The 25,193-nt window shown below is 38.1% G+C and overlaps 1 protein-coding gene across 11 annotated transcripts in view; it reads left to right on the top strand.

The window, feature by feature from the left end:
- BLTP1 (bridge-like lipid transfer protein family member 1) overlaps positions 1–25,193 on the top strand; it is a 104,942-nt gene that overhangs the window by 59,329 nt on the left and 20,420 nt on the right. For 3 of the 11 annotated variants that reach the window (XM_081876534.1, XM_081876529.1, XM_081876526.1), the window contains exons 45-69: positions 418–593; positions 1,413–2,119; positions 2,367–2,612; positions 3,247–3,340; positions 4,890–4,940; positions 8,186–8,392; positions 8,536–8,774; positions 9,686–9,930; positions 10,387–10,492; positions 11,281–11,378; positions 11,678–11,863; positions 12,279–12,447; positions 12,737–12,948; positions 14,058–14,117; positions 14,670–14,868; positions 15,655–15,714; positions 16,588–16,814; positions 17,810–18,010; positions 18,206–18,336; positions 18,746–18,869; positions 20,395–20,504; positions 21,105–21,195; positions 21,662–21,724; positions 23,019–23,263; positions 24,041–24,256. In XM_081876534.1, the coding sequence (XP_081732660.1) occupies positions 418–593; positions 1,413–2,119; positions 2,367–2,612; positions 3,247–3,340; positions 4,890–4,940; positions 8,186–8,392; positions 8,536–8,774; positions 9,686–9,930; positions 10,387–10,492; positions 11,281–11,378; positions 11,678–11,863; positions 12,279–12,447; positions 12,737–12,948; positions 14,058–14,117; positions 14,670–14,868; positions 15,655–15,714; positions 16,588–16,814; positions 17,810–18,010; positions 18,206–18,336; positions 18,746–18,869; positions 20,395–20,504; positions 21,105–21,195; positions 21,662–21,724; positions 23,019–23,263; positions 24,041–24,256 (4,463 nt within the window). The remainder of the gene's footprint in view (positions 1–417; positions 594–1,412; positions 2,120–2,366; positions 2,613–3,246; positions 3,341–4,889; positions 4,941–8,185; positions 8,393–8,535; positions 8,775–9,685; positions 9,931–10,386; positions 10,493–11,280; positions 11,379–11,677; positions 11,864–12,278; positions 12,448–12,736; positions 12,949–14,057; positions 14,118–14,669; positions 14,869–15,654; positions 15,715–16,587; positions 16,815–17,809; positions 18,011–18,205; positions 18,337–18,745; positions 18,870–20,394; positions 20,505–21,104; positions 21,196–21,661; positions 21,725–23,018; positions 23,264–24,040; positions 24,257–25,193) is intronic. The other 8 variants (XM_081876533.1, XM_081876531.1, XM_081876530.1 and 5 more) reach the window with 7 other exon arrangements.

Here is a 25,193-nt window from a genome sequence, read left to right as displayed (position 1 = left end):
ATTTTATTGGGGCTACTTTTTTTTATCAAGGTTACTGCCATGTTCTTGAACTTGCCTGTCCTGGACCAACACCTGGTGGAATTCCCTGGTTCAGGGAGGGAGGAGTTTGTCACAGTCTCCTGCTCAAACGAAGGTTTTTTTGCCATATTATACTCAAATGGAATGGAGAGGGAATTCACATCAAAGAAAGAGAGGAACAGAGAGCACTTGTGTCTTGAGCCTGGTTTTTACAAATGTATGTTTTTCTTTCTGATTTGGACTACACACTGATTTGAAAACACTATATTATTCCGATAATACCGTCATTTTGAAATGCTTAAAGTATGAGAGGTGCTTTTAAGATTGCAGCTATGTTTTCTGCAGGTGCTGAGCAATTTTTATAGCTCTAAAGAAATAACTTGTTTCTATTTTTAATAGGTTGTTTTCAAACCACTTCTAAGCCACACAGGAATTCAGTCTCAGGATGCAGCGCCACTGTGCTACAGGATGTACTTCGGAGAGCATCTTTCATTCTCAGGGACTCTGGATTGCCTTAGGGCAGATATTGTGGATTCAGATACAGCAAAAGAGAGGAGAAGTAAAAGAGCCCGAAGGTATAGTAGTCAAGTTACATGAATCTATTCAGCATTAAAGAGCATGAACGTATTGCTTAATTACTTCATTCTATTCTGTCTGCTTTCTTTTTTCTTAACAAGTCAAAAATAATTTAATCCTAGACTTTCAGGAAATTATGAACTGAAAACTAGTTAAGAGTTGAAGTCACAATTGCAGCTTTTAAATTTTAACCTTAGAATAGATGTGTTTAAAACATTAGGCTGCTTTGGTGGCTAAAATGCCCATCAACAGAAGCTTATAAGCAAAACAGTGCAAAATTTAAAACTTAGCACTTCGAGGCAGTATGTGACACTGAGTTCCTTGAGGGTGTCAGCAATCACATAGATACTTGTATACGTATACAGTCATACCTCAGAAGTCGAACGGAATCCGTTCCGGAAGTCCGTTTGACTTCCAAAATGTTCGGAAGCCGCAGAAGCCGCTTCAGACGCTCAGGTTTCAAAGAACGTTCGCAAACAGGAACACTCACTTCCAGGTTTGCGGTGTTCAGGAGCCAAAACGTTCAAGTTGCAAGGCATTCGTCAGCCCAAGGTACAACTGTACTGAATTAGACTATTGGTCTATTTAGCTCAGTATTGTCTAAACTGATGTATAATTGCTCTCCAGAGTTCAGGCTTTCCTTAAGATGCCAGATATTGAAGCTGGGACCTTCTGTATTCAAAACATTTGCTCTTCCACTGAACTATGGCTCTTCCCTAATACCTTAAACAAAATATACAAAGGGATAGTCTTCAAAAAGAGAATGGTTTTAACATTTAGCTGTTGCAGAATCTTAATGTTTTGTATTTCTTTCTTAGGCAAGGAGCTGTCAATCTTCCTCCCCTTGAATTCAAACCAGCGTTAATGTTGGAAACTTTTAGCATCAGTGCTGTTATAATGGAGAAGTCAGTGAGCACACCTCAAAACTCCACCAATGCCCTTGCTTTTCATGACTTTAACAAACGTCATTATAGCACCTTCCATTGCAATTTTACAATCTCATGTCAGTCTATAAGCCAGCATGTAGATATGGCACTGGTTCGTCTTATTCATCAGTTCAGTACCATGATAGATGACATCAAAGCTACGCAGACAGACATCAAACTCAGCAGATACACGGCTGGTTCAGCTTCTCCAACGCCCACCTTCAAAACCCGCAAGCACAGAGATTTCCGTTCCTCTGACTTCAGTCGCAGCTCTCGCGGGAGTCTTAATGGTGTCAACAGAGTGAACAATGCAAAAAACAAGCGATCGAACAATGAGAACAATAAAAGAGAATCTCGAAACAAAAATTCACTTGGGAGATCAGAAAGAAGAACTTCTAAAGTATCCAGGAAAGGTTCAAAAGATGTTGTTGATCATGTGACCATTCATATGGACGACTCTGATTCAATTACAGTGTCAGAGCAGAGTGAACCTTCTGCAGAGTGCTGGCAAAATATGTATAAACTGTTGAACTTTTATTCTCTTATATCTGATCCAACAGGGATTTTAGAAAAATCTTCTGAAACGTTTTATCCAGCAGGTAAGAGTTTTTGAAGATACGGAACATGCGTAATTCTTAGTTCGCACGTATACAGGCTTAATAGGCAAGTCCTTAATACAGTGTATAATATCTGTATTGAATTTAGCAGAGTATTACTGCAGTAACTGCCCTGATAGCATTTATACATAAGTGTAGCATGTGAATCTTTCGATGAATAAAGTAATTGTAGGTTCTGGTCTTGTCAATTTTGCCTAAATACTTCCTGATCTGATGCATTTTCTCGTAGGTGTTCGGAGCCCTACTGAACCTGCATGTAGGGTTGCATTTGAAAATGAGCAGGATAACAGCAGCTTAAGTAGAACACAGAGGAAACGCAGTTTGGTCACATCTGAACCTCAGCATGTGACCCTGATAGTCTTTGGAATAGGCATGGTAAATCGCACACATCTTGAAGCAGATATTGGTGGGCTAACAATGGAGTCAGAACTGAAGAGAATCCATGGCAGTTTTACACTCAAAGAAAAAATGAAAGGTAGAAGAATTATCTCTAGACTTGTTTTGTTGGATTTATATATAATATTTGCCAAGTGTGTGTGATACAATCAGATCATTTTTGATAATCTTGTTTTTGCTACTGAAATACACAGTAACAGAGAGAGAAAATTCCCAGCCAAACTTAAGTAAGTAGAAAAATCGAATTAAATTAGTGTACAATATTGATTTAAATTAAAATGTTCATAGCATGCCACTGTGGTAGTAAAATTATTTCCAGGTGGTTTAGCTTTTACCACAGTGATAACGATAAATATCTTCTAGCACAGGAGTTGCCAACTTTTTTGGGCCCATGGGCACATTTGCAGACTGAAGAAACTCTTACGGGCACCACACACACCCTGCAACCAAACACAGCAGCCTGCCCTATTGGTTACAGCAGAATGCATCTTTCAAGCCAAATTTCAGTGGGGTCAGGGACCCCTGTGGGCTACAGGAAAAGCCCTCTGCGAGCACATGCACACCCCTGTTGACAACCCCTGTTCTAGAATTAAAATTTAACAGCATCTTCGTTATGCTTTGCCTGTTGCCTCTCCAACACAAATATGCATGCAGGAAATACATATTTTTGTACTACATCAAACGCCTTTGTGTTGTTTTTTTTCTGTTTGAAGATGTACTGCATCAAAAGATGACCGAGACATGTGCTACTGCTCATATAGGTGGTGTTAATATTGTCCTTCTGGAAGGGATCACACCAAATATCCAGTAAGTGTACAATTTAAAAAGTGATACATATTCTCTAAACAGCAGTTATGCCTCCATTATAGCCCATCCTGCTCTTTTAAGGCTTTTATGTGACTGGATTACAAGGAGCTGTCATATGTAAGTAAGCTAAAACTGACAAAGTGACGAGAAAGAAATGCCTTTGTGTACTCTTCTGTCAGGCTTCAAGCATTTAGATAAAACTGCATAAAATATAATAATCTGAGATGACTAAAATTAAATATTTATAACATTGCACAGTATTTCTGAGCAGCCAGTTCGTAGTAGGAAATGGACAGAATATTTTCCGTAGTCAAGACTGTTTTGTTTCAGCAGATTTTGCATCATCATTGAAGTGTGTCAAACCAGCCACCTTTTATAAACCTAAAAGGATCTCCCTGAGTATCTTACCCTTTGACCTATTTTCTGGCATATATTTGACCAAAAAGCTTTTATCAGTTTCAAACTATCCCCAATCCCATTTCTTTTATACCACTGTTCATTTTATTATTATCATTATTATAACTATTTGAATTCTGTACAGTTTTTTTGTGACTGGATGAAAATGACATCGCAGCATTGCTGGAGGTTGGACCAGATGACCCTTGGGGTCCCTTCCAATCCTACAATTCTATGATTCTATTATATATGTATATTTATATGAAGACTTAGGTAAATTTTTGTACTTAGTTTCAATATCCTTTCATATTATTCTATCTTGACAGATCCACTGTGTACAGTAATTCTTAGAACAGCAATTTGTTTTTTTTAATGCTTTATAGTTTTTAATTCTTTATAGTTGCATCTTATAAGACAATCTGAACTTCCTTTAAGTGTGGCCCTATTGTTTCACTTTTATATTTGCGCTTGGGTGTTTAAAACAAATCTACCCACCTTTTCTGCATGAGCATCTTGAATGATTTTCCTAATATATTCACATTTCTAATAGTCACACACTTGTAATTGCATGATATTGTCATACACTTGAGCACTTAAACTAGAATAGCAAGGCACTACAAACCATTTCCCTCTGATTTATGTACTATATGAAATAGTACTCTTTATTTTTTGGCAGCATTTTCATCACCAACACACTTTTAGAATCTGTATTAGTCCCAATAATTTGTAGATAAATATGAATTTAATATAGGCAAGCAAAGTTTGTCTTGTCGTGAAGGATAGTTGAAGTTTTTCACAAGAAGCAATTAAAAGTTGGTTCAAAGTGTAGTTGTTGCTTCTGTTGACAGTATAGTATGTGCTCCAATGGAACCAAGAGGCTCTTGCATGAGTTGACTTCCTTATTCCCAACTGGGGCAGGAACAGCTCTGCACATACCCTATTGGTATAGGTAGAAATGTTATCTGCGCTGAAATGAATGGGTTTGCTGAGGATTCCTTGGATCCCCCATGCTTACAAAACGCCATTGCTTAAAAAAATAGTGTTTTCAGACGATTGGTCTTATTGTGGGTTACAAATATGACTAATTCTTCTGCATGACTGTTCTTTATTTTGCTTTGTTTTTGTTTTGCTTTCTTCCAATCTTCATTCGTAGACTGGAGGATTTCCCTACATCACCAACAAGCACAGCCAAACAAGAATTTCTGTATGTCACATTATGTTTAAATGGCTTGCAGTTAACACTGTGTGTAGTGTAGCTGAGATGTGTTTTTGTGTGTTTAATGTAACCAGCTGCACCTTAATTGTAATTAACATGAAATAGAATTGATATATTATATTGATCAGCCTATATTAGAAAAGCTCTGGGTTAAGTATTTTTACTCAATAACATAAAATAGTTTTGAAACAGGGTTTTCTTCCCTAATCACAAACTATTTATCTAGAGTCACTAATATAGACTATAATATGTCAGACAGTTCTATGAGGATAACCCAGGTAAATTAGATTGATTTTATATCTTACCGTACAGTTTTCCACTAAGTTATGCAAGCTGCTAACATGTCAGTAATGACTTTATTCAACAATGGGTGGGTGGGCTCACCTCAACTTTTAGAAATAAAAGTGTAAAGGCAACTCAGTATGTGAGTTAGAGACTCCGTGCTTCCAGATTCTACAATTTTGCTTTTTACGTGGATGCCTCCCTCTAGTAAGAATAACAAGATGCAGCCTTTTTCTTAATATTGAAGCTGGATAGGTGGGCTGGGTTTCATCCCCACAGTTGTGCTGTGCTTTGGAGGTACTAGATTTTGGAATGCACACATACACAAACACACCTCAAGTGGCAGAAGCCTAAACTGTGGTTTTGTGGACTTAGATCAGGCTTCCTCAACCTCGGCCCTCCAGATGTTTTGAGACTACAATTCCCATCATCCCTGACCACTGGTCCTACTAGCTAGGGATCATGGGAATTGTAGGCCAAAAACATCTGGAGGGCCGAGGTTGAGGAAGCCTGACTTAGATATTTACCTCTTCTGCTTAGGTCTCTGCTACATGAGTCAAGGAAGTTGACAAACCAAATAACTTGTGATTGTGCAATTAAACTTTATTCTAAAAACCTGTCATGAAAACTCTGGATGTTGCACAGAAATAAAGAAAAAGCATTAGGTTCAGGTTACCTCAGGAACTGATGGATATCACCAAGGTGAAATTGAACTCTTCTTTCGGACAATATAACTCACACAATAATGATTCAGAGCAGCTTTGTGTGAGATATTTTGGCTTATGAATTTTGGATATTTGGCTTATGAAATCAGTGTATGGAAAGCAGGGGCAGAGGAAGGGGTGTGTGGTGGGGGCGGACCGACCTGGGTGTCTTCACTGAGGGGGGTAATATTTGGCAGTCGTGGGCGGGCAGTGCGCCAAATGTCCACCATTGGCGGCTCACTCCGCCCCTGGCTGCAAGGTGTGCACGCCACTCCATCCACCCAAGCAGCCATCCCGCACCTGGGAGGGCACCCTCCGTACCCCGCCCCTCCTCGGGAGCGTGCCCCGTCCTGGGCAGTGCTGGCATATGCTCCGCCACTGATGGAAAGAGTGGGCAAACTGGGGTGGGCAAACTGGATCCAGCTGGCAAGCTAGAGCCTTACCTTATCCCACCCTTCATAGGCCAAATTTGACAGGTCAGTGGGACCACTTACCTGTTGATCAGCTGAAATCAGTAATGATGATAGTTGATTGGCACTTGTCCAAGTCCAAAGGAGGTCACCAGTCATCGGTGATCAGCTAATAGATAAAGCAACTTCCTTTGAAGATGTGCTTTCAGGCCCACCAGTCAGCTAATTGGCACAGAGGGGGTGGCTTCCAAAAGGCCCTTTGAAACTGGAGCATTTTCCATCTGCAGAGAAAGCAGTTTGTATTCAAAGCAGTTTCCTCAATAACTGCTTCTCTGGAATGAAAGAAAAAAATGTTCAAATTTCTCCAGCACTTTGAATACATACTGCTTCCTTTGGAAAGAAAAGAAATTCATTTTCCAAACAGAATGTGTTTTTTTCTTTCCAGAGAAAGCTTGCAATGCCCTTTGTGCAGTGCTTCCCAATCACTTGACAGCTAATGGTTGGTTGCTTGGAAAGTGATGTAATGGCCTTTGCAAGCCCTGTGCCTGACACTTGGAAAGTGCTAGGCACATGGCTAATTGATCACTGGGCAAGCACTGGGGGAAGAGCTTTGTAGGTGCCTGCAAAACCTCTTTTGTCCAATTTCTTCCTTTACCTGCCCCTCACGTGGCATCATATAAAATGTCAGGTGTACAGCAGGTGGCACAGCTTGGCCAAAACAGCCTCACAGGGTCAAATGAGGCGATCTGGTGGATCTAAATAGACCCAGAGGCAAGAGATTCACCACCTTTGATCTAAGCAATTGGTCTCAACAAGACCATTTAAGATCAAGTATTTCAATTAAGGCTGCATTTCTAAACCACATACACAAAAGTAAATCTCAGTGAAATGTTTCACAATTTTTTCTATATAATGATTGCAGTTCACAAGGCTTGTGAGAGTATTAGGTTTTGGCTGCAGGTTTTGAAAGGCAAGTATAGGGGAAATTTCTCCTTGCCGGAGCCAATAATTAGAATCTTATTTTGATAGATAACAATTTGTATACTTATGTCTTGCTTGAAAGTATGAAATGTTGGCTTCTTGATCCCCAAGAAAATTGGAAAGGATATTTAAAGTACAGATATGGTACGAGTAGTATTGGTCTTTCATACATGTCAGTCAACTGTGATGAAATAACTGTGTTTCAAGTTTTCTTTATTTTTCTATTTAAAATATATTGCATTTGCTCTTTTTCTGCTTACTTCAGAAACATAAAATAGCTACAAAGTTTTCATTGAAGCTTGCATTTTAGTGGGAAAAGATATATTTCAGTGTTCTTATATTAGGTAATCTATTTGTCTGTTTGAAATTAGCTGTTGGAAAGGTTATCTTCTTAAACAGTAAAAGTAAAATCCTTTACTGGGAGATTTGCATGGTGGTATGTCTGTGTTGTCTTTTTGCCCAGAGTGTGGTGTTTTTTTTTAAATGATTGGAATTATTTTGCTGCATATGCCCATGCATGTCATTAAAGCAAATGACTGCATCAGTTGACAGTAGTCATGCTTAATTTGCGGTCGTTCTTTGCTGGTTTCTAGCCACAATTGTCAGCTTCAGTTTAGGTTCCTGGAATGGGAATCTCCCATGTAATATGAAATTTGACAATTAGTCTCTGCAACTATGCAATCATATACACCTCTACCCTGAAGTAAGCCCCATTTAGTTCAGTGGAGTTTACTCTTAGGTAAGTGAGGTAGGGTTACAGCGTGAATTGCTGATAAATTTTACTGAGGATGCAAGATGATTCACTAGAGCTGCTTTGTATTTTAAAACATGTAAACAAGTTTCTTCTTCTTCTTAGAACTGTGGTGAAATGTAGCATTGCCAAATCGCAGGCTCTTTATAGTGCCCAAAGGGGGCTGAAAACAAACAATGCTGCAGTCTTCAAAGTAGGGGCTATTAGCATCAACATTCCTCAGCATCCAGCTACACTGCACAGCATGATGGTACGCAGCTCTCATCAGCTCTCGAAACAAATCTCTGACCTCATCAGACAGCCAACTGTAGTGTGAGTATCGCAGTTGATATATGTGTCTATTTGGAGGCTTCATCTGCATGGTAGGGTGAACTAAATTTGCATGCTCAAGCTCATATGTTACAATGTTTTTAATATCTAGTAATTGGTATTCTTTTTTTAAAATAAATAAATAGTGCCCAGCCTACAAAAGAAGATATTGCAACACCAATGCCTGCAGAAAAAACACCCACAAGTGTAAATCAGACACCTGTAGAAACCAATGAGTTTCCACAGTTGCCAGAAGGTTTGGAAAAGAAGCCCATAGTTCTTAAATTCAGTGCCATGATTGATGGAATTGCGATTGGAGCAGCACTGCTGCCATCTCTGAAAGCAGAATACAAGATGGGAAGAATGAGAAGTCATGGAATGACAGGTAACATTGCTTCATATTGGGCGGTGTTCCCAGGTTGGTTGGCACATGTGGGAATGCTCTAGGTGTAAAAAAATGCATTGATTTTGTGTGTGGAAATTAGCTAAATCATTAAACAACAGTTGTCTGTTTTGCTTTTGCAAAGAGAATAGTTTTGCATCACAACAAAGCGTCATTAGTTCACGTTTTAGTGGCTGCTTGAATTGCTAATGCCACACTCAGGAAGGATTTTAAAATAGACAGCAATATGTAATATTTTGTGTTCAATATACAGTTAGGTCTTCAGTGATGTTTGAGTGCCATGAAACAAAAAGGTTTGGGGGTTTAACTATCAAATATTTAAATATGAACCTCCACCTGTCTTACAGAGATGATATATTATCTTAATATTGCATATGCAGTGTACTTTGTTCATTGATTTCTGTTGTTTATTTTTAGCTTGTTAATGGAGTTGAATAGCTGTTAATGGAATAGAATAGGTCCTAAAAAGTACTGTTTGGCCTGAATATAAGCCTCACTTTTTTTCCAAATTCTGACCGTGAAAAGTTAAAAGTGCAGCTTTCATTTGTGACCTTACAAAAATTGTCTTTTGCGATATCACTGCCAAAACAGACATATAGTAAAACAGAATGGGTGTGAGTGCCTGCCGAATTTTAAGGAAGTGGCTTATATTCAGACGCAGCTTATATTCGGGCCAATATGGTAATGGTTGTGTTTTGGGACAGCTGGTAGGCATACTTCCCTTGCACTTGCATAATTTCCATACCATCTGAGGAATGAGATAAAAACTGTTGAAATCCAGCCTCATCAAGGGGAAGGGATAGCATTGACATGGAAAGTAGGAAGTGGGTGACTGTTTCTATAACTGCAATGCATTCATGTAGACTAGTCAATTGACTGTTTTCTTTTCACAGGTGCACAAACAATGTTTACATTTGAGCTGCCAAATCACAGGTTGCGGTTCACTTCCAAAGTCTCTGCCACTGATATGTCTACCATACCTCCTTCAGCCAGTCTTAATCTTCCTCCTGTAACTATGTCAGGCAAATACATAATGGAAGAACATGATACCTATTCAGATCAAATATGGAGTATAGATGAGCTGCCCACTAAGCAAGGTTACTATCTCCAGGGAAATTATTTGCGCTGTGTAGCTGAGGTATGTAGTATATATATTATTTATAATTTTTATTTTAACAGGATTTATATGCAGCTTAATCATCAAAGCCTCACAGTGATTTAGATAAAATATGCATTAAAATTACTGATAGAATCAGGTGTTAAAAGCAAATTAGCCTGATTTTTTTCCAATAAAAAAGCATTAACATTTATACATTATGCCTGTATATTTAAAGTTTACATAACAATATATTTTTATGATTGTGCTTATGTAATTGTACAATGTCTGAAACAGTTCTGCTTCTACCATGTGGCTCCTTACATCCAGGTTCTGCAACATAAATCTTCCTAACTATATTGTATCTTGAGTTGTGTGTATTTTAGTTTTAGAAATTCTTCCATCTCAAAAATAAACGTTACACTTTTTCCTATTGTTTGCTTCAAGCCCTTCATCATGAATCAACATCTGTTAAAAGGCTTCTCCCTTTCCTCCCAGGTTGGGTCCTTTGAGCATAATCTGACAACAGACCTTTTGAACCATTTGGTTTTTGTGCAGAAAGTATTTATGAAAGAGGTCAATGAAGTTATACAGAAAGTCTCAGGTAAGCCTAACTGCTTGAAAACATTACTAAACTGAACAGTCAGCACTCAAAGCTCCACACTAATGTTGCTTCCTTCTATTTATGGTATCTGAAGTCACATATTTTATTCAAAAAATGTGGACTGTGATGTTTCCATTATTCTGTATTAGACACAAGCAGGCAATAGTTACACACTGTGGGTGATATCCAACTAAGTCATATATTCGGAATACACCAATTGAAATTGATTTCAGTGAATCTGCTCTGGAAATGATTAATATTAAAATACCACCCTTTGGTAGGAATGCGTTTTTGCAAAATTTCACTTACTTACTATTTCTTTTATTATTATGTAATTTTCTTGAACAGTGTTACCACTCGCCAAAGGTCGTTTATTGTTGGTGAGAAGGCACACTTACTTTGTTGTCATTAAAACTGTGCTGTTGTTGTTTTAGTCAAATATAATAGTAATCAGTGTGTTGTGGCAACTATCTCTAAGTCAATGTATGCCGTTTATACATGCCAGCATGTTTTGAATGGGTTGGGTTACTATGAAAACAGTGTCTGTCCATTTCTAATACTATATAATCATTTATATTGTTGTTCTTACAACTACTCTTTGAGTTCTCAAATCTTGTTTCACCTTTGGGACTGGAGAAGTGACAGCTGGATCATATTGGGCAGTTGCATTTAGAAAGTTGGATAGGTGTGATGTGTGTTTTTTTTAACCCATCCTCCACCTTAATCTTGTGGAAATGACAAATGCTTAATTGAATTCTGGAACTGTGTTGTTTTAATTATAAATGCAGGAGGGGAGCAACCTATTCCTCTTTGGAATGAACATGATGGAACAACTGATGGAGAAAAGCCAAAGATTCTTCTCTACTCCTTGAGTCTGCAGTTTAAAGTATGTTTGATATTCATGGGTTCTTCCAAGTGTGGCCAGTGGTTATATTGTAATGAAATGTGAAATCAATAGTGAATGAGAATGCAGGGAATCTCGTTCTCTCTTGGGTATTAGGATGTCTCTCAGTGGTTTGTTTTCCTCCTCTAATAATGTTTTCTAAATTTAAGGAACAAACAAAAGAATTATTACCTTTCATGGAAACTATTGTGAAAGGCAGAAGGTTTCTTAAATGATACATTTATAAATATGTGTTTGAGAGACTGAGGTGTGTATTTAAAGTCCTTCCTTTGCATTATTAGGGTATCCAGGTAACAGCCACCACACCATCTATGAGGGCGGTAAGATTTGAAACAGGACTAATAGAACTGGAGCTCTCAAATAGATTGCAAACCAAAGCAATGCCTGGTAGTGCCAGCTACCTAAAGCTCTTCGGTAAATGCCAAGTGGACTTAAATCTGGCATTGGGACAAATCGTCAAACATCAGGTGAGTAATTATGATTTTACAGCCTGCTGGTGACATTTTCTGGTTCTCAAAATGGAATGAAGAAAGAAATGTTAAACATGGCTTTATAAAACTTTGGTTTAGATCCCCATGTGCCCTTCTGTAAACAGGATCCTGAAAAACTTCAGTGAGTGGAAGTTGAGGGGACAAGGAAAGCTGAAAAGGGAGCTGGAAGCACCCTGTTCTAATAAGCTGAATTCCACTCACAAAACGAGGTGCTCTCAGCTTCTTTTTTGGTCTCCCATTCTCCCCCAAATCTGCTCCAACTCTGGTCCCTAGCCCAATAAGTGTACATTTAAGAATACCTCCATTTTAAAATTATTATGTTTGTATCCTTCCAAGCTTGGTCTTTTGCTCCGCTGTATTCTCCCTGTTGATATGTTTGGAATGTCTTAAGGTTTATGAAGAAGCTGGATCAGACTTCCATCAAGTTGCTTATTTTAAAACCCGAATTGGATTAAGAAATGCTCTGAGAGAAGAAATCAGCGGTTCGTCAGATCGAGAAGCTGTGCTCATTACTTTGAACCGGCCAATTGTTTTTGCTCAGCCTGTGGCCTTTGACAGAGGTACTAGTGGACTTTGTGTTGGTTTTTGTTTTACCAAAAGAGATGTGTGCACTGAAAACTATGGTTAGGCAAGGAAATGTTACTTTATTTAAAAGGCCAATAGCTGGAATCATGTTGACTTGGTTCCATGCCATATTAACATATATTGTAGTCCAGAAGCAGAACAAGACAGAGAAACATGTGTTCCTAACTCTTCAATAACTGACAGGGCACAGCAATTTATTATAGCTGAACTTAGAATGATTTTCTATATTCTAAAATAGTGAAAACATTTTCCCCCCTTGATAAGCTGTGCTTTTCTGGCTGAACTACAAGGCTGCTTATGACAACTGGAATGAACAGAGAATGGCCTTGAATAAAGATATTCATATGGCTACAAAGGAAATAGTTGATATGTTACCTGGAATTCAGCAGACATCTGCTCAAGCTTTTGGGACACTCTTCCTCCAGCTAACAGTTAATGACTTGGGAATTTGCCTGCCCATCACCAATACACCACAGGTATTAAAGAAAATAACATAATTTTTAAAAATTAAATGATATTGAAGTTTACTATTGCAGTATCAGTATGCTTCTGGGTAATAGTTATTGTTTGAGAGAAACTACAAAACTCAAAAATTTCAGTAATCCTTTTCATTGATGGTTAGATATCTCAAAACTGAATATGTCGAAATGTTTGAAGACTTGCAAGTGGTTTATCTTAATTTCAGAAATACGTTTTTCAGATTATAATTAAGATGGTCGTTTTACTAATATTTATAGATTCAATTTATTTTCTTAATATTCTTTTAAGTATTTGATAAGATCTTAAAGTATACCTACATAGTAACCATTAACAATGTATATCTTTTAAAAAACTAAAACTGTGCATATTTCATAAATTAATCAGTTTAGGTTGTATTCAGTGCTAATCCTACTTGGAATAGTTCCGCTGATGTTAGTAAACACAACTAAGTTTGGTTCATTAATTTCAATGTCTACTCTTAGTAGAATAGTTGAGTTCAATTCTTTGAGTCCCTGAAACTTGAATAAGTAATGCAAGTTGTATTTATGCTGTAGAGACAGCACATATCACAAGCTATGTTTCTTACTCACTTTGTTAGAAAACAATTTAAAAAAAAAAAAGTCTCCAAATTCTACAGTGAAGTTTTCTTATTACTGTGATGGTACAGCTGAAATAAATGAGAAGCATATGTTTTATGTCCATCTGCTTTTGATTTGCAAATTAGAGCACAGTGTAAAAAAACAACACTACACTGATGTTGGAACTAGATGATGTGACCTTGTCCCTGAAAGAATTAATATACACTACTCTTAAAGCCTTATAAGGAAAACACAACATATAATTTAGTAAGTTGCAATTGATATGGATTAAAATAAATGAAAGAATGTATATTTACTGTTATATCATAATCTAATAATTATCTATAATGATGGATACAATTGGGATTGTATGATATGTACCATAAAATTGAATTTTGTAGTACAACTAAAGCTAAAATGTTTGGGTGACGTAGTGTTGAATACAATACATATCTTGTTATACTTTTGCTTTTAAAATATCTCAATGACCAAAACATATCAATGTAATGCTTTTAATATTGGTACAGATTCAGAGGCAGGGCCACAAGATTAATTTTGGGGGACAGAAAGAAAAACAGAGTTACTGTGTAAGTAATAAGTGTTATCAATAACATCTGATGAGCTGTATTTCCCCATGTGTAATAGAATGTAGAATGTAACTGAGAGTGCTCTATATATTCCTGTGAAGTTCATGTTAGATTTGAAACTGAAAAACTACCTTTTCCAGATATATGTTGTGCTGCAGCCTCTAGATATATGCTAGCTTGTTAAAAATGCTGCTTATCATGGATTTATCCATGAAAAGGATGTTTTGTAAAACTAGATTATGCTAGGTACTGTAAAGTAAATAACTAACATTAGGAAATAACCCTTAAAGTTAAAACTCATAAAGATGGGCTTAATTACAAGTTTGTGCATACTTGTAACGAAAAGCAGGAATTTGCTGTAGGGGGTTGATCTTAAGAGAGCTGCCAGGGATCCAGTTATTGAATACTAATTTATATAGGTTAATTTTGATGTGTATGTGTGTACCTACTTCATAAAGGGAAACTAGAAATGACTATGAGTGAGGAATTCAGCCTAAATTCTTTCTTATTTCTGAAATAGACTTTTATACAATAGTTCCTTGCTTTTTTCAGTCTAATCATACAGCTGATCTGGACACTGGTTCTGCATTAGTCCTGACCATTGAAAGTACTTTAATTACTGCCTGCTCTTCAGAATCTCTTGTCAGCAAAGGTCATTTTAAAAACTTCTGCATTCGCTTTGCTGATGGCTTTGAAACAAGCTGGGATGACTGGAAGCCAGAAGTGCGAGGAGATCTAGTCATGAATGCCTGTAAGCCTTTATCTTATTGTCTCGGCTATTGCTATTTCTGAACATTTTGAGAAGCTCCACAAAAAAGCATAAGGTGTTTCTTACATAGTGTTCCATGAACGTTCTCTCAGCACAAGGATTTCTGCTTGCACAATAGAACTCTCTCTTCCTCTCCTTCCCCTACTAAATCTGTTCTCAGGGTTTCCCCAACCCTCTGGAATATATTTGGGGAGGGTGTGGGGCATGCACAAGGGGAGGGAAAAAAAGGGGGGTCTCTGCTCAAGTGGGAATACTTGTACTGATGGGATGCATTCATGGAATACTGCCCTAACCTGTGTTTCACCTTCATGAATTTAGTATTACTGTAAGAAATGTCCAAATGCCAGTTCAAGAAAATTAATGGTGTGGATACAGTCTTCCCATGAACAGAGTTCCATGCATGGGCCACTCCTGCCAATTTAATAGAGGGGAGTGATTTTCAGTGATTCCTGCTTCTTCCTGCAACCCTGTATGCCCGCCCCCAAAAGCTCTCCAGAGGTGAGGAACCAACCAGAACCCTGTGGGGAGGTGGCACAGGGCACTGCAGGAGGAAGGGAAGGTTGATCTTAGATTTACAGAGTCCATTCTGTGGACAGAAGGAATCCTTCTATTTGCTGAAAGGAGCGTCTTGATCCACTCCTGTTTATTTAACTACCACAGGAGAACGAAATATCATTAGGAAATGATTGATTATATATTAGTGCAAGTTTCACCTAAAAAGCTTCGTGATGTGATGGTAGGTTCACTGTAGTTTTCTTACATCTTTAGGCGTAGTGCCAGATGGCACCTATGAAGTGTGCTCAAGAACAACAGGGCAAGCAGCTGCAGGTAAGAGCTATTTCAAAGCAGCTTTAGTCTCTTGTGTGTGAGTCTTCCTTTTTATTGTGCATCTGTCATCCCATCTTAGTCTTTAATACAGGAGATTTATATTCAGGAACAAATTGTAGCCTTGGTGGGGCGCGTCTTAACAGTTGGATTAAAACATTATAGAATGTTACAAAAGCTGGTACAGTGGTACCTCTGGTTACGTACTTAATTCGTTCCGGAGGTCCATTCTTAACCTGAAACTGTTCTTAACCTGAAGCACCACTTTAGGTAATAGGGCCTCCTTTTGCTGCCACGCTGCCGGAGCACGATTTCTGTTCTCATCCTGAAGCAAAGTTCTTAACCTGAAGCACTATTTCTGGGTTAGCAGAGTCTGTAACCTGAAGCGTCTGTAACCACTGTATAGCTTTGAATCTCGGTGTCATGGGTTTGAGCAAACTATTACATTGCGGGAGTTGGACTAGATGACCCTTGTGGTCTCTTCCAATTCTATGGTTCTAGTTCAGTGTGTGATTATTCTGTTCAGCCTTTGAATAAGAATGCTAAAATATAAGAGATGTTGAGGTAAATGTTAAAGTAATAGCAAGAGTAAATAAAGTTTAATTGCCCATTTGAAGAAAGCACTGCACATTTTTTCTTGTTCCTGTGACAATCCTTCATTATTTTATCTTTTTTTCCCATCTGCCAAAAAGACAAAAAGAGTATGCAGCATGTGCGTTGCAGAATGTGGTAAACTGCTATGATGTTTCTAACCATGTACAGTACAACTGAGAAAAAATGTCTTAAGCTGCTGGTGAAATACTAGATATTAGTTTTTGCATACCTAAATCAAAAATGTGATGTGCTCTCTCCCACCCCTTTTTTCTATCAAAACAGAAAGTAATAGTGCTGGGACATGGACTCTTAATGTGCTGTGGAAGATGTGTGGCATTGATGTGCACATGGATCCTAACATTGGGAAAAGATTAAATGCTCTAGGAAATACTCTTACAACATTGACAGGAGAAGAAGATTTAGATGACATTGCTGACCTTAACTCTGTTAACATGGTTGACCTATCAGATGAGGATGAAGTTGATACCATGTCTCCTGCTGTTAGTGTGGTTAGTAAACTGATTAATAAATCTTAAATATAATTCTAATACATGAAGCAAAATAGCAGCTTGGCATATTGCATATTTGCTTAGACATAAGAGTTTCGTAATACGTATTAACAGAGTGCAGCATGATTCAAGTTATATTTGTGGGCTCAGACGCTTGCAAGGAGCTTTCATTAAGCTCAATGGTATGTGTTTGTATTGTTTGAACAGCTAATGAACATAGCACAGACTGCTTTTAGAATTCCCCTTAATTTCAATTGCTGAACTGTTGTTTAGAGGAAAAGAAGTTTATTTGGACCCCCAGAACTAGTTTTACAGTTCTTTGAATGTTGGTATTGGATTAAGGCTGCAGTTCTGCATATGTTTACTAGGCAAGTCCAATTGAGCTCACTTCCAAAGAAGCATGCATAGTATTGGTCTCTTCAGTTAAAATTAAAAAGCTAGTTATCCCATTACTGAAATTTATTTGCAGTGTAGTAGTAGGTTTTTTTAAAAAGAAATGATTTGTTGAAGACTCTTAAGTCAAGGGTAGCCAACATAGTGACTCTGGATATTGTAGTCTAGCAATTCCCATCAGCCCCAGCTAGTATGGCCTGTGCCAGGAATGATGGGAGTTGTAGTTGAACAAGCTCTGGAGGGTGCCACATTGGCTAACACTGCTTTAAACAACAAACCTAAACCTAGTTCAAAGATTATCTGCAAACCAGTGTCAATCTGCAGACCCTGACAAGTAGAAATTCCAGTTAGTTGATGTCAAGCGAGGGGCAGCTTGGTTATGTACAGGAATAACAGGACCGGGATCAGTGGAGAGTAGATGAATTTGCTACATCTCTCTAGAGTTAACATAGTAGCTTGCATTTGTAGACCTTGTGGGAGCCAAGGTTTGTGGGAAAGAATAGAAAGAGAACCTGCAAGGAACCCTAAGAGAAGGGCCAGACGATAAGGAGAAAGGAGAAACATTTCTTGAGTTATTAATCTTGCTATTTGTTATCATTTAGAAATCAGAAGGTGGTCCACTATGTGGAGATGTACACAAGCTCACTTTTGGGCAGCGGATTGTAAATCACCTGCTGGGCTTGAGCCCCAAAAGCCATCGTCACTCTGTTCCTGTAGAATATCTGTCGGGATCAGCATCAAGTGATACTGCTTATCCTAACAATTCACACTTAAAAGCGGGCAGGTCTTGCTCATGGGGACATGTATGTAGCATATATAGCATCTCTTTAAATGAATGGTGGAATCAGTGGGTCACTGGCAAATCAAGAATCAGCTGGCTTCTTTTCAAAATGATTTTGCATGCTATTTTGATTGGTGGTAGAAAACCTGGTCTTCTGCTTAAATGCTACCACTTTTAACGGACAATGACATGAAATGCTTTTCTAATTCTTAAATAGGAGAATGCTGACTATAGGAGGCAGGGGATATCTAATAACCAGACGGGAGAGCAGAGAGGAAGAAAGTATGTGAAACGTTTAGTGGACATAAGGGAGCTGAATGAACAAGCCAAAGTAATTGATGATCTAAAGTAAGTGTGCGTGTTTCCTTTCTAAAAAAAATCTTTCGGTCAGAATAATTAAATCAACCGTGAGAGACCTGCCTTTTTGATTAAAACTGTATCTTACATTTGATTAAAACTTTACATTTGATTAAAACTGTATCTTACATTTTTATACCACTATATATATATATATACCACTATATATTTTTATACCACTATATAGTTGTCCTCTTTTATCCTCACAACAACTCTGTCTGGCAAGAAGAAAGTGGCTGGTGTCAGGATTTCATAGAATTGTAGAGTTGGAAACGACATCAAGTGTCATCTAGTCCCACCGCCCTGAACCCATGCCTCCCCTTTCCAGGTCCACCGCTCTAATCATCACACCAAATTGTCTTTAGTTTTCTACTCAGAGTTTTCACCATTATGTCCTCAGGAAACTGGGTGCAAGTGAAGGAACCATAAACCAAGAAATTCAACGTTATCAGCAATTGGAGTCGGTCGCTGTCAATGATATTCGCCGAGATGTTCGTAAAAAACTGCGCAGGTCAAGTATGCGGGTGAGCAGTTCTTAAGATTCCTTTGTAGCACAGTAACATTGCTACATGAACATTGTTTTCACATAATAGAACACTGTTTCTGATATGACAGGACCTTCTCTGTAGTGACCCCCCCCCCCCAAATTACGGAATGCCCTCTGTGTAGCTGTCCTCTTCGTTATTAGTGTTTAGGTGGAATTTGAAAACATTCCTGTTCAGCCAGGCATTTGGTGACTCCTACTTTGAAATGATTACCTATAGTTTGTTTTGAAATGTTCTTTTTCAAAATGTTGCATTGTTCTTATTGTTAATTCTTCTTATTGATAATTTTACTGTTTTACCTTTTGTAAACCACTTTGAGGGGTGTTTTTGTTTTACAATCAAGCAGGGTGTAAATTTTAAATAAATATCAAGACACAGGTACATAAGTCACTCTGAGAGCCCCTTTTTTTCCTAACAGAAGAGGGATGCATTTCTGTGTTAACTATGGAAAAGCCTTTTTGGTGCAAGTCAGCAGTTTCGTTTTTAGCAATTTCTGTCAGCTCTGGGTTTTTTGCACCTATTTCCATATAATATATGAACCCACCCTCCTTTTCCTCTCTCCATTTCACAGTACCTGCTGTCTTATCCCTTTAAATGTGTTCTCTCATCCCATACTCTCTTCTTACCACCACAGATCTGTGCTGGCCTACTATTCTCTCTGGAGCTGTGTTCACAATTACTATTTTTTTTCCTTCTTTACATCAAAGGAGTGGGGGAACCTTTTCGGTTCCAAAGGCCAGATCCTATATAAAGATTGGCTTCCTGGGCCAAATCTAATGTACAGCACTGTGAGCCCCCCCCCAACCCCCTTCCATTTTTACATCTGATCTGGGAAGTTTAAAAGGAGCGTGAGGAGACTTGCCCAGGCTTTAAGACAGCCCTGTGCTGCCCTTCTATTTCAGCTTGAAACAGGAGCACAGGGCCCTTTCGCTAAAGTCTTGTTTGAAGCAGCTGTCCCCTTCTATGTTAAATGAAGGAGAAACACATTAGAAAACCCCAACACTCCCATTTCAGCTGAAACATGAGTGTGGAGACTGCCTTCCATTGCTTTTCAGTAGCACTGTTTGAAGCATCTTATGCATGTCTCCGGTAAGCAAACAGTGCCAATCATCTACTTGCAGGAGAAGTGCATGAGAGGCTTTAAACTACACTTTTGAGAAGTTCTTGAAACCCTGCTCAACCTTTTGATCCAGCCCAACAATCATTTGAAAGTTCCTTGGAACCTATAGTTCTAAGGAGCGAGTCTAAATCTATTCACAGACCTCACGTTAAGCAGACCTAATGTAGAATGTGACCCAGCTGGCCAAATCGATTCAGATCTCAATGGAACTTCAGCATAACTAACTTTTTCAGTATCATACCTTTGATTTACAATATTGGTAGCCTGTGTGAATGTGTAGGTAGGTTGCATTCCTAAATAGTTGATTTGCCTTAGTGTCAAGCTATGTAAGTGTCCTGTTGATGGAATATTGAAATAATGTTGTTTTTGTTTGATTGTTTTTAGGCAGCATCTCTGAAAGACAAATGGGGCTTAGGCTACAAACCTAGCTATAATCGATCCAAAAGTATTACAGCATCTGGAAGGCCACCTTTGAAAAGAATGGACAGAGCAAGGTAAGGTGATTAAAAACACACACACAAATGCATATACTTGTTCAGAGGTCAAAGATGTTAATCTGTATGTTTTCTTCATCTGCTCATTATTGTCTAGTAATTTAGGTTTCCCAATGGGTTGAACAGCAACTTAATATACACCACCATGGGTGAATTCAGATTTGGGGTGGAGATTCAGGTTTTGCCTTCCATTTACTTTGTCCCATAGAACTGGGTGGAAATGACTGAAAATTGAGCCAACCCCATCTGAAGAGCCCCACCACTTAAATTTTTTACCACTTTAGTTTTACCACTTTAAATCACGTATTATGTATGCCTTCTGTATCCAGTGCAGCTGTGTTGCTCCTAAGCATGTAAAATAGTTGGTTTCTTGCAAGTCAGTGAATTGCCATTTAATCTGCCTAATCCAAAGACTCAGGACTAGAACACCTAGAAGATGTTCAGGTTGTGGCTCTAAATTGAGAAGGAGCCCCACAATAATGGAACAACTGTCAGAAATGCCTCTGTGTTTACCCTTTATTGTCTAGATTTACTATATGAATAAAATAACTGAGAAGTTCCGCATTAATAATACTAAATGACTTCTTATATATGTGATAGTACACGTCTTGGAGAAAGTGAGGACCTCCCAGAAATACGTGTAGATGGAGCATCTCCTGGACCCAGAGTCACTTTCAACATACAGGACACGGTAAGACAGCCATCAGCTGTTGTGCTGCATTCATTAAGTCCCATGATGAAATATATACTAAGAATAGGTGATTGCTACATAGAGATGGGAAAGTTTGTCTGGCGATTCAGTACCCTAGCTGCATATTTCAAATATTGCAAGTAAAGAAAGATTAAAATGTATTCAGATTTAATTCTGCATTCTTTAAACTACCTTCACTTCAGTAACTAGTGTGTGAAAGATATACATATTTTAAGTATGTGCATTTATTAGTATATTTATATATTATGTTACATACATGTGCATGTTATCCATATAATGCATTCTGTCATGCTTCGTGTGTTAAATTTTTCAATAATTTGTCATATGTAGCCATTGCTATGTTCACTAATGAAATTTGTTTTTATACAACGTTACCACATTAAACATGCCAGTGTCTTCGATATGCTTATTTTAATTTTTGTTTCTTTTTTCACTTTTAATTAAGTTGAATAAAACAGTTTTGGGGATTGCACAACAATCCAGCCTTCCAGGGGAAGGGTATTTTCAGGTATTTGCAAAATCAATAAGTATACTAATTAATCGCATGGAAAAAGCGCTTCATTGATCATCTCTCTTACCTAATCATAACGCATACAGGCAACACACTCGCAAACCTGGCCATATGACAAAGTGCAGTACTTCTTTTTCTTGGGTGGTGTTAATCATTTCTCTTTTTCTGGAGCTTGTTCTCCATGGAAGTCTGGTAGGTTGTAAGATGTCTTTAACATATTTGGATTGCTAAAACTTTAAAACTACAAATAGATATCTCTAAAACAAAGGCAGGCGGTAGAGGATCTTGTAAGTCAGAAATATGAAGCTAAATTTTAGATTATTGTCATAGGCTGACTGTTTCAGCTGATGTGGTCAGTGACAGATACATTTCCTCATCAGAAATGTATCCTGTCTCGTTAAACAAACCAAGAATGTTGACACTGATAGTTCTAAAAAGGCCAAGACAAGATTCCACTCCTTAAAATAATGGGTGATGAATGACAATCTAAATGAGTGCCCAAAACATTATATCAGGATGTTTAAACCCAAGATCTTTGAGGCATAAATCATTACTCAAAGTATGGGAATTAAAAGGAAAATACACAAAACACTTTAAACATGTCATTTTCTAATGACATCTGAATTGTATATGCATATTCCCTATTATGTCCAAATCAATTAACTTTGGTTTATTGTCGGTTAACAAACCAGGAAAGCAAGCCAGGATAGAAGCATAAATTTGGCACATCCTGATCCCTATGCATATTGCAGCATTCCTTGAAACTTAAATGCTCATCTAAAACGAAACCAGTATTCATGAAGGCCTCTTGAAACCTTTTATCCTTAAAACTGCCTAGGGTCGAATTAATTATTTTATTTTGAGCTTTAAAAGCATATCTGTAAAGATAGTATTATACATTTTGTACCAGAATTTTGCATGCACTTCCATTCACTAACAATTTCTGTTCATTCCTCTTATTTGCAGGTGGTCTTGGGGTTTCTTGCTGTTCTGTAGCTTTGCTTTTAATTTTTTAAAATAAAATCATCATACATATTAGTATGTATTCCCAGCATAAGCTTATTGCTTTGTTTTTTAATTTCTCTTTCTAAGGTGCTTGTCCTAGATCATTCACTCATCTGTTTGTAAACATGTTTCATGGCTTAATTTCCTTGGACTGTCCAAAGTAATAAATATTACTTCGGATAATTTTTTGATGTGCTTTGCCTTTCAGACACCTGATTTCTCCCCACTCCCTCTGATAGAGATAGTAGCTATAACTTGAATGTCTTTTTTTTTCCTTTGCAATTAGTTTCCAGAGGAGACAGAATTGGATCTTTTGTCAGTAACCATTGATGGTCCATCCCATTACTCATCCACTAGTGAAGGATCATGCTCAGTATTCAATTCACCCAAAACTCCAGCTGTCTTCTCACCAAGCATTCCCTTCCAGCCTGAAGAAGGAAGACGAGATGACAGCTTGTCTTCAACTAGTGAGGATTCTGAAAAGGAAGATGATCATGAAAGAGAGAGGCCTTATTTTTACAGGAAAACACAGTGAGCATAATATTAAAAACAATATCTTAATTGGGAAGGTTAAGCTAGATCTTTAGATAAAGAAATCCATCACTCTTAACATCTGGAGGGCTACAGGTTGGCTAATAGTCTGCTTCCATATAAAGCATTTACTGTTTTCCTAAATCCCTTGTAAATGCTTGAATGATCTGAATCACATGTGCACTGCAATATCAACTTAAGATAAGTGTGCTGCATGTATTCGGATTATTATTTTTTTAACTTCCTCCCCTTTACCGGAAGAGTATACCTGATTACGGATCTCCCAGTGTCTTTTATGGAAGCAACAAGAGGTAGGGTGATTTGGATGCCCCCTTGTGGCTTTGGGGGAGTCAGATTTAAGTGATTTAAGTCAGAACAGACTTTAAGTGAGACCTGGAGGAAAGAGGTAAGCCTCCTTCCCCCAGCATCACAGCACAATCCAACCAAGTTGGGGGGGGGGCAGCCTCTAGAATAAGGTTACCAGATGTTCCTGTTTCCCGGGGACAGTCCCCGTTTCTACAAATCAGTCCCCATACAAAATCATATCATTCCTACTGAAGTTGAAAAATGTCCCCGGATGCATTGGAAAAAAATCTGGTAATCTTACTCTAGAACAGCTGCTTCCAATGAAAGTAAAACGCATCCACTTCGCATATAGTTTGGCCCTTGCATATAGCATAGTAAAACACTAAAGAAACATTTCAAGTCCTCACATGAAATAAGTTGGATAAGCTTCTTTTCGTCAAGAGCTCCAAAACAGTTGTTTGCTTTCTACAGGACTCTTTCTCGCAAGAAAGCAACAGGTTTTGCTGCTGTCCACCAGTTGTTTACTGAACGGTGGCCAACATCTCCGGCCAGCAGAAGTGTGACTGGCACAACTACAGAGAGGAATATTGACTTTGAACTTGATGTGAGAGTTGAAATTGATTGTGGAAAGTGTGTGCTTCATCCAACAACGCTTCAGCAAGAGCATGATGACATAAGCTTAAGGAGGTAAGAGCCCTGCTGGAAGCGGAGCAGGTTCACTAAGCCATACTGAGAAGAGCAGCATGCTTCTGACACAAATCTTCTCCAAGTCTCCATAAGATTAACCGGCAATTTACATTATATGCCATATGCTACAGGGTTCATGGTAATTTTTATGTCCCGTATACAAAAAATTTAAGGAATGAACAATTTTATTTTAAGGCAACGATCTAAATAGATAGCCATTGTTTTTTCCATTCAGCAACATTAAATAATATCCATTCTTTTTATAGATGTGAAGCCTTGGTTAGTATCAAGAACTCTGATGCAGAACTTGATGGATCAGATCTGTTTATCTTCTCTAAATCATGAATATATAGATGGAACATAACCACATTCAGGTGGCTCTTTTCCATTGTGATAGGAAAGATTCTTAGATCGCAGTTTTGCATAGATGGGACTTGTATCTACTTCAGTTGAATTTAAGCAACCAAAATGTCTGCAGGGTTGCAGCAGCAGTTAGCATATTTTATTACTTCCAGTTTGTGTCTGTGTAAATGGAGTCCTGAATAAAATGCTCAAGGAGGTAGTATAATAAATGAAACAGACATAAATATTATACTATATACAGTTAGACCCAGAGGTACTCCTCTACAAATGGAAGGAGTCTTTGCATTCACAGAAGAGGCTTGGATCCAGTAGAGGCTTCCATGAACAGAAGGGGGAAGCATTTTGCACTAATTCCGCATACAGCCTTCCACACCATCTCCTACACTCTTCTAGAGGAGCCCTCAACTCTCTGGAGAATATTTTTTGAGGCAACAGGAGCCTTCAAGAGAAGGAGAAGCTAGGACGCAAAGCAAAGCACCTCATTCCATGTACAGAATTCTGCTTACAGAATTCTGAATCCAACCCATGGTTTATCTTCAATTATTCCTAGCAGTGCTCACTTTCAGCTTTGGAA

The sequence above is a fragment of the Podarcis erhardii genome (genome assembly GCF_964252035.2).
Source record: "Podarcis erhardii genome assembly, chromosome: 9".
Taxonomy (NCBI): Eukaryota; Metazoa; Chordata; class Lepidosauria; order Squamata; family Lacertidae; genus Podarcis; species Podarcis erhardii.
Note: the sequence above shows the minus strand (reverse complement) of the source record. Positions and strands in the feature narration are given on the sequence as shown.